This window comes from Diabrotica virgifera, chromosome 6 (assembly GCF_917563875.1).
Source record: "Diabrotica virgifera virgifera chromosome 6, PGI_DIABVI_V3a".
Lineage (NCBI taxonomy): Eukaryota > Metazoa > Arthropoda > Insecta > Coleoptera > Chrysomelidae > Diabrotica > Diabrotica virgifera.
Window position 1 is genome coordinate 226276564 of NC_065448.1, and position 10422 is coordinate 226286985.

A 10422-nucleotide genomic window follows, 5' to 3' on the forward strand; every position below is an offset into this window, starting at 1 on the left:
TTGAATTATGGTTGTTTGGGTTAATTACTTCGCATATTGCATATTTATAATACATATGATTGAGATCGAAAATAGATAGACATTTCTTCATTTTTCTCTAAATTATTTTTTTTCCACAGGTCACTTATTCGGTTTTTCACCGGTTATTACTTTAAAAAGAAAAAACCGGTTATAACCGGGACAAAAAATAACCGGTAAAACCGGTTGTTTCGAATTAAAAAAACCCGGTTTTAGGTTATAACCGGTAGGTTTTTCCCATTCCTAATTTGCAGATTACGTCGCTATTCAAAAATATATTCCGGTGTGCATTACTCTATGACTTGTAGACTGGGAGATATTATACAGAAGTTCAGCCACGATTTTCTAAGTCCTGCCTTTTGCAATACTGGAAGGATAGACGATGTAATTACAATCTGTGGAAACATCCACAAATTTCCTGTGACATTTTCCTGTAAAAATTAGATTTTCCCAAAAAATAAAAATAGGGTTTTGCGATGAATTTCTAAGTCCTGCCATATCCGTAGATAGACAGGATACTATCGATTTTATGAAGAAAATTTTTTGGGCAGGACGGTCGCAAAAGTACTTAGGGAGTATACATATATACAAATATGTAATGAAAATAATGAAATTTTCATGATTTTCTAAGTCCTGCCAACTTAATAAACTAAACATATTTATTTCAAAATGATCAAAAAAATATTGGCATGACGTCTCCTAATGTTTAAGTATACTTGTCCCTTGGAAAATTCTGCGGAAAATTCTCACCCTGATTCCGTGATTTTCTAAGTCCTGCCTTTAAAAAGTTATAATACTCAAATACAATCAATACCTTTTCGGTACTCGGCAGGAAGGTTAAACAGTTCTTGTAAGACGGCAGGAGTCCTAGATTTGTAAGAAAATTCGTGAAAAAGTCAACGATTTTCTAAGTCATGCCATTTTGCACATGTTTCAAGAATCTTAATATAAGTCTATATACAAAGAGGCAGGATGGTTTTATGGTTATTTTGTATACAGGGTGGGGCATTAGTGTGGGCTAGTCCAATTACTCGTTTGTCGTAAGATATACGAAAAAAGTTATTTAGGTAAAACATGTGCCACAGATAGGACTATAATTTAACAGTATTTTTCTAATATACAGGGCTACCCGTTTTCACAGGGTGACAAAAATTTATGTTTTTTTAAATGGAATACCCTCTATATTTTTACATTTTTGGATTCTATTCGATGTTCTCTTTAATAAAATATAGTGTTTTGAAATATTATACGAGGTAGTTTAAAATATAATTACGTTTTTTTTTTATTTTGTAGGAACATTCACACCCTATACATATTGTTAGTGATTTGATATCCAAACTTCCATTAATTTATGTTTAAACGATTTTTAATATAGTCTACTATTGTCAGTTATTAATAGTATACCAAAATGTTTAATTTTAGTATACGGGGTTGGTTGAAACTTGAAACTCGGAATGAGTATTTTTTGAGTTTTCTTAAATGGGACACCCTGTATTTTAGTATTATAATAAAATGATATTTTATGGTACCTTTTTATTTGCTAAGCATTTTCTATACCATATTTATATATTAATTTCGGCAGTAAATTGATACAGACAGATTACTCAGGTGGTTTTTGGGGTTTCTGAACAAGAATGTCACATTAGAACAGATCTTTACCTAGTGCCCGGGGTGACTGATATACACGCCGTATTCTAAATTTCGAGGCTTTCAGACACTAAAGTGATGCAAGTAGATTTCTCGAAGAGTTTTGTGGTTGCTGAACATGAATACGCCATCAGAATCGACCTCCAAAAACTCTCTTAAATTCGAGATCAGTCACCCTTTGCACCAGGTGCTCCGAGGGTCGGTTGTAATGTCATATTCGTGTTCGGCCATCCCAAAAACCATCGAATATTCTGTTTTTTTTAAATTTATTGCCGATATCCCACGAAACTCCAGATGGCGTGCCTTAGCAGCAACTCTGGGCACTAGGTGATTCAGAGGTCGGTTCTGCTTGCGTATTCGTAACTCCATAAACCTCAAAAATAACAAAATTTTGCCCTTCATACACCGATTTTGACAGGTTTATGCACTTTTGGATGCATGTTATGCACTAAAATGCAATTTCTACCCATTTTTATATTATACACCTTTTCCTGATGTTATCCTGAACACAATGCAAAAAGTTGCAAGTAGATAGATGCTGTATTTAAAAATCGTTATTCTGGTGTTGTTAGTGTTAGTAAATTTTGCTATCAAATATAGGAAACAATATCAGGATAATATCTACAATCCTACAATATTAGGAAAACGAGTTGAGTGCGGCAACTCAGCGCCTGTTACATGCGTGTGTATTTTGTGTTCGAACAAGTAAGAAGGCGGGATAAAATTGCTATGCAACAAAATAAATTAATAACAACAAATTGATTTTAAGGCAATTAATAATTGCAATAAAGGCAATTAATAAATTTAATAATTTTACGGCAATTTAACACAATTCAACTAATCTGAAAATGCTTCCTAAGGCAGATTAAAATAACATAAAACGTGAAAGATGAGACGTGAATCATGAAACTTGAAATAAGAAACAAATAAATTGTGAAAAAACATTTGATTTCATGTGATATACTAATCGAAGAAACAAAAATAAAATTTGTATAGTCGACAATGGAAAGTTATGACGAGGTCGTTGCTGTCATGGCAAACCTTTATTACTTTCTAAGGGAGGCCGCAGATCAAAGAAACATGAAGTAAAACATAAAACGTAAAACATGAAACAAAATGAATTGTGAAGGCCGAAACCGTTTCATGTTATATACTAATCAAAGAAACAAAATGAAAATTTGTATAGCCAACAATGGAAAGTAATGATGACGAGGTTGTTACTCTTGCGGCAACTTTTTATTACTGCCCAACATCATAATCATAGTACGTATTTGGTTGCAAACGAACTAAGTAATCATCTTCCCAAATTTAAATAATTTTATAGACTGAGTATTCAAACATCTACATTGTTTTATTGTGGGTCCTGGTTTAAAGAAAACTGATATTTTCTTATCATTACCTATTCGAGTACCTCTCCAGGTTATAATAATTGTACAACTCTTCATTCTACTTTACAACAGAAACCAATGCAATATTAAATTCTTGGTTGGAATTCATATTATGCACGTAATTAACTGTCCAAAACAATGAAACTGAAACCGAAAAATACAACACGATCTCTTTCCTGAAACAGATTTCACCAAGATAAAAATGTTTTATGTGCATGAATCACACTCGCTTCTTGTGTGTGCGGACTTCAATTTGTTTAACTGTGTTTTATTTTCATGAAACGTGTCATGTTTTATGTTTCTTTGGTGTGGGGCCTCTCGAAGATAAAAAAGTTTCAGGCACATGAATCACACTCGTTTTATTGGTGGGCGTACTTTTAAATAGACGGAGGCCTATGACCAGTACTAGAAATTCACAATTGATAAAATCGATTCATCTCTGGAAGAGAAATAAACGTAGCAGTTTTCGTTTTTCTAAATAGAATTTTTCTAAATTCTTTTAAACTCAAAAAACCAAAAAGCGAAAAATTTTTCACATCGATTTTTCTAGAACACTGCATTGCGTATTCTTCTGAGTTAAAGCAAAAGTACCTTTTAGTACAAAACTATCCCAGAATTCAATAATCCAGTGTCAGAGATGCTTAAAAGTTAGACAGAAAAGTTATTCGATAATATATCCGTTTCCGTACCCAAACGGACCCCTATTACCGGTACTAAAAATTGACAATTGATAATTGACATTTGACAATTGACCTCTGGAAGATAAATAAGTGTACCAGTTTTCGTTTTTCCAAATAAAAGCGTTCTGCAGCTATTTTAAAGAAACTAATTACAAGACATCGATATGCTTCTTCTAGACGAAGCATATCGAAGTAGAGGTCGTCCGCCAACCAGATGGTCTGATGACATTTGTAAAGTTGTAAACGGTTTTAGATTAGTGTTTTTTAAGCATACTCGACATGGTATGACTCAAGAAAAATGTGGTGATATGAATATGTTTGTATAACACCCTGAAATAATTTTACAGACAGATAATTTAATTTTTTTATACGAAATAACTATACAACCATCCTGCCTCTTTGAAAATAGATTTATATTAACCTTCTTGAGATATGTGCGAAATGGCATGACTTAGAAAATCGTGTAATTTTCCACGAATTATCTTACAAATTTTTTAACTATATATAGTAAAAAAGGTGTAACTAAACATCCTGCCATTTTGCATAATGTATACTGAAATTATTTATTTTGTAACAAAATTTATTTTATGACTTAGAAAATCACGGAACCAGAGTGAAAATTTTATACAAAATTTTCCAAGAAACAAGTGCAGTTAAACATTAGGTGACGTCATGCCAATATTTTTTTTGGTCATTTTGAAATAAATATAATTAATTTATTAAGTTGGCAGGACTTAGAAAATCATGAAAATTTCATTATTTTCATTACATATTTGTATATATGTATACTCCCTAAGTACTTTTGCGACCGTCCTGCCCAAAAAATTTTCTTCATAAAATAGATAGTATCCTGTTATTCTATGGATATGGCAGGACTTAAAAATTCATCGCAACTCCCAATTTTTTTATTCATGGAAAATCCAATTTTCACAGAAAAATGTCACAGGAAACCCGTGGATTTTTTCACAAATTGTAAGTACCTTCTCTAACCTTCCAGTATTGCAAAGGGCAGGACTTAGAAAATCGTGGTTGAACTTCTGTTAATATCTCCCGGTTTATTGACAGACAAACAAGAAGACGGAGTTGTCAAAACTTTAAACGAGTTTTCCTGAAATCCACCTGAAATTTTGTATAGATTTTCTGTAGACATTTCTTAAGGTAACGGTGTCGGGACATATTTGCTTTTATGCTTATTTTTTGTTTAACAATAATAAATATGTTGATTTTCATCCTTTTGTTACAAACAATTTCGTTTCTTTTATTTCCGTGTGATACCAAGGTTTCAAAATTCATTAAAAATAAAAGAAAAAACTCAACAGCGTTATTTTAAGAAACTCATAAACTAATAAAATATTTTTTAATTTTCTGTTTCACATGATCCAGTGGCGAATTCAGGTGTCCAATGTAAAATCCATTTTTTGGAGGTGTCTGTAAAAATTTGCCACATTTGGGTTATTTTAAAATATTTTTCCTTGAAATTTGTTTTGAATACTATTTGAATTGTACTTAAAAAGCTTATTTAATTTAAAAATAAAATAATTGTACCATAGTTTAAAGAAAATCACAAACATGTTCTTAAAATGTTGGTTCCCCCCTTAAAAATCTGTATAAGATTTTAACGTGAAATCGATCATTTTTTCGCAGATGCAACTGGGGCTGGGGTATTGAAACTAAGCAAGATACACCAGAAAATTATTATAGTTTCCTGAAAAAACAGGTAAAATAAGAATGCAAAACAGTTTTTAGATTTTGTTGTACTCAGTGCTGAAAGCCATATTTTGTTTAAAGTGTAAACCACAAATTCTACTGCTGGTGAAATTTACTGTATACGAAATTATATCTATAGTTTGTAACATATAGGCACTAATGAGTGGCCAGGCAAGCCGAAATATCATGACTGCTTTTATAAAACACCAATTCTGCAATAAAAACTATTATAGATAGAAGCTGCACAAATGCAACAAACTGGAAAACCAAAACTAAGTTGCCAAACGTTATGAGCTTGGCATTCGAAGAACTCTTTTCATACTTCCGGTACAAAATATCCTTTTTCCACTTGGTAATAAACCCAGCACTGGTGATTCTATCCAGGTATGACTGGAATACGTTATAAAGGTTAAACCCTTTTCTCATTACTATGTTGACAGGTATTTTGATCACCGGTTTGTTCAAACAGTATGGTTTTTCCTTGCTCTGAGATAGCTCTCCGGATCCACTAAAGATATACTCTTTGTGAAGTTCAGTTACACAAAAAGCATTATGGTTCCCTTCTAAAATCTGTTCGAAGCAATACGATATGTTCACGCAGGTTCTCCAGTTGTCTAGAATAGTTCTGATTGGTACTGATTGAATATAGTTGTCTTCATCTTTTGTATACGGTGAGAAGTACCTTTCTGTATCTCGCAAAAAGTAAGTAGTTAATTTATATTTGTATATGTCTTCCATTTTGCTAAATTTTTCTCCGAAACTCTGACTGGATAGACTACTGGTTAGATAGCTTGTGTAGATAATATTTATGAATAGATTGAATACTATAAAAAGACCCATAAAGTACCTAATTAGTCCTGCTCTGGGTAGATCATTTGCTCCAAATCCAATGACAACCAAAAAAGTCGTCAAAAAACACTTGGTTAAATCTTTGTAAGTTGAAGACTCAGTGGTACTTTTTTTACTTAGACACCACAGCACCAAAGTGGTAACAAAAAATACTGTCCCGAAGGCTATCCACACTTCTACGGACAAGATTACTACCATCGGCCTCAATCCTTGGTCGGTACGTTCGTGAGAAACGCACCAAATCAAAGTATCCTGTATATAAGTTTTGCTGGTATCCATATAGAACATTTTTCCAAAACTTTTATCATACCCTCCGATCATAACGTCGGCTTCGTTATTACTCAAGAGAGTAAATCCTCCTGTAGTAGTACCATTATCGTACACAGTACCATAGCCGTCCAGATCATCTTCTTGGTATACTGCAAATAGGTTCAAGATTTCAGATATCATATTAATTACATTGACTTCGATACCTTGAGCATCAGTGGAGCTGGATTTTTTGAACCTTGGATTGTCTATGGTTACGAATGGTGCCCATCTGGTATAAAGAACCTTAAGAGTACAGTTATAAAAGTCTGTAGGGAATTTGTTGGTGAACCAAGATACGTCACTTTCAGTGTTTCCATACGAACAACGATCAATGGACGTGTGCTCATAATTGTCACCACAACTTCTGTTACTGTATGGCTCCCAGGAGTAAACATTGAAAACAGATCTATTTTCTGGATTAGAGAGCATAATTACGCCGTTTAGAATCTGGTACTTCATCATGTCATTCGTCATGTCTGTAGCTACTTGAACTGGATCGTCAAATGCAGTAGTGGAGACCACGATAAACTTAGCGTGGGGGTTCCAATCCAATATTTTTTTAAGTATCTTTAGACTATTAGCAACTTCACCACTTCCTCTAATTTGCATGATGTACCCGGTGGTTTTGGTAACAAACTTAAACGGATAAGCTTTTCCAATCAAGCTTTTAATCATGATATTCCATCGTGCTTCACTTTCCAACGCTCTCAGAACCTGATGAGTTATGACAAAATAAGACGCAACATGATTTTGCATGTCAGCTGTAGGTAGCATGTAACTTATAACCTGGAAGGGTTCGTTAAAATATTTTTTGCAAGCTTCTACAATACACTCACTTAAAGAAACTCTAGTTTGAACATCTTCTTCTTGCCCTTGAAGAAACATTCGGCTCGCTACTACCATTTCAAAGACTAACAAGAAAATAATCATGGCCAGCTAGTATTTATTTTACGTTTTAAAATAAAGAATTTTTTAATATAACTTAATTAAATCCATAATTTTAAACAACGGCTGAAAAATTAGCTCTATCAACGGGCTGTTTTGATGTTAACTGAAAGTAATAGGTATTGCATGTTTGGTAAGTGATAAATATCTTCATAAATAACATCAATTAAGATTAAAGTTGAAGGGTATCTAAATAAATTAGTCTGATATACAGTGGGTGCTCATTTTATTAGAGCCACCTAATAAACTTCAATGTTTTAGAGGAAGGGTATACAGGGTGAGTCATGAGGAACTGTACATACTCCTACCTTGTATAGAGGCTCCTATGGGGAATAACAAATGACCATTAAAAAGTGTCTGCTCCCATTGCTTTTTAATATACAGGGCGAGTTTCGCATTTTGAAAGAAAATTTCTATTCGTCATAATCTTTGAACGGTCAGATCGATGTGTCTCGTGTTTTGGCCAATCGTTGCACTATTACCACCTAATCAACTGATTTATTCAAACTAGAAAAAATCAGGTCGGGCTTTAAAAAAATTAGTTCGTTTGGGTCTATAAGAGGTACGAGTATGTACAGTTCCTCATGACTCACCCTGTATAATTGAGCTGTATCATATATTAATTATCTCTTATAAGAATAGGACGACTAAGATATGCAGGACATCTAGCAAAATCACAGCATAACAACCCTCCTAGAAGAATCCTTATGTCACAACCTGTGGGAAGTAGAAATAGGGGTAGGCCAAAACTTAGATGGAAAGATGGTGTAGATGAGGATGGGAGAAAAATAGGCGCAGCAAACTGGCAACGGTTGGCAATGGATAGGACTGACTGGCGTAATAGACTTGGGAAGGTCGAGGCTCTTTCATAGGGCTGTAGCACCATTGATGATGATGATCATATATTAATTAGTTTGTTTCCATTTGGCTGTCTTGTTACACTTTATGAAAGTGCAATAAATAGTCTGACAATAGTGGCAACATGCATGTGTGGCAATGCGTGACTCAGATGCAATTGCTCGTCAGTGCTGCCCAGCCTAGCTTGCAACTCGTGTGCCTATTATTTTGTATTCTTGGTGTTTAGAGTTATAATAAACTTTGTGAATTTCCATTGCCCTCTAGTGATATTCTGACAGTCCTATACTATATTTTGTGAATTTAGTAAAAATTGCGAGATCGTTACAGTAGTTGTACCAGAACATCATGAGAAATCCAAAGACATCTCACAAAGGAAAATAGCAGAAATAAAAACTTTAATATTCAACACTAATCACTCCAACAGAAACATAGCATTCGGACCGTATAAAGAAAAAACGTACCTACATACCATTTATTAAACAAAAGTAAAATTTTCTGAGGTGGCTCTAATAATATGATCACCCACAGTAAAAGGTAGCATATTTAAAAAGGGTAACGATGTTTTGAATGTTTTGAAAATTAAAAAAAGAACGTTATAAATCATATTCTCTTTATTAAACTACCTTAATGTCCGACTGGTATATTATTTGACAATGACATGATTTCGAAGTGAGTTAAGTATGATATAATGCCATAGGACGTTATTTTGAAAAATAACGCCCTAGGACATTAAATTTAAATAACTAGTTAAATTACTGTCAAGTTGACAAATAGTAACCAAATAAAACTATGGTTACCACAATTACGTTATGACTATTGCTGGTAAATGTACTTATTTGAAAACTAATTAATTCAAAAATCATTCAAATTTTTTAAGATTTAATTTAATTCAGACCTTTTAACAAGTCTGGCTTTATTAAACATGGAAAACTTAACTAGCAAATATTGGAGAATAAAAAATTCACCACCACTAACAGATGCATTCATTGAAACCAGGAATTATACAGATTTACACAACAGAAAATTATTACCAATTTATAAATTTCCGTATAAAACTTTGATAAAAAACCAAGAATCATAATTCCTAAATATACAGAATCAAATCATTTAAATAATATTTTAGTAAAATCTATACTGAGCGACTTTGTGGATTATACAGTAATTTACACAGATGGTTCTAAAAATCAAACAGGAGTAGGATGTGCTATGTATGTGCAAAATACCCATCAACATAATAATTATAAATTATCTAGTATTAGTAGTATTTTAACAGCTGAGATTATAGCCATCGAAAAAGCTCTAGAATGGATCAAAGAGAATAATATTGAAAAAGCTGTTATAATAACAGACTCCAGATCTGCAATATATGCAATTCAAAACACTGATTTTAATTCATACAAATCAAAAATTTTATGTAATATAAAAAATAATTTGTCTAAAGTGGAAGTAGTATTTATATGGGCAAAAGGGCATGCCGGTATACTGGGTAATGAGAAAGTGGATGAGTTGGCCAAAGATGCAATAAAAAATGGTGAGATCCTAATTCAGATCTTATCGACAGATGCAATAAATAGATAGAATAAATAAAATATGGAAAAATATTTCAAGCATATCAAAAAATTTATATTTTTCTTTACATCAAGAACTTCCTCCGCCACCTGAATATATATTTAAGTATAACCTGCCAAAGCAAGATATTTCTACTATCGTCAGATTAAAAACTCGACACGGAAAATATGAGGCACATCTGCACAAATTAGGAATAGTTAATTCATCAGTCTGTTTTTGTGATAATGTTTCGATTAGAGATTTGAACCATATTTTCTTTGAATGCAAAATTAACGAGAGATATATAAATCAATTGTATTACAATTTACGACAAACACAAGTTCATTTTCCAATTAGTATAGAATATCTACTAAGTTGTCATAACATGGAAATATTTAAATTACTCATAAACTACTTGAAAGAAACAAATATAGTCATTTGAGTCAGATAGGTGGGAATATAACAAAACTAAT

The 10422-nt window shown here is 32.7% G+C and overlaps 1 protein-coding gene across 1 annotated transcript; it reads right to left on the minus strand.

The window, feature by feature from the left end:
* Positions 1-5503: 5503 nt before the first annotated feature.
* Positions 5504-7612, minus strand: LOC126886756 (uncharacterized). The gene has a single exon (XM_050653779.1). The coding sequence runs from the start codon at positions 7526-7528 to the stop codon at positions 5597-5599; it is 1932 nt and encodes a 643-aa protein (XP_050509736.1). The 5' UTR covers positions 7529-7612; the 3' UTR covers positions 5504-5596.
* Positions 7613-10422: the final 2810 nt, after the last annotated feature.

Coding starts and splice junctions, on each gene's coding strand:
- LOC126886756 (XM_050653779.1), bottom strand. CDS start 7,528: ATGATTATTTTCTTGTTAGTCTTTGAAATGGTAGTAGCGAGCCGAATG.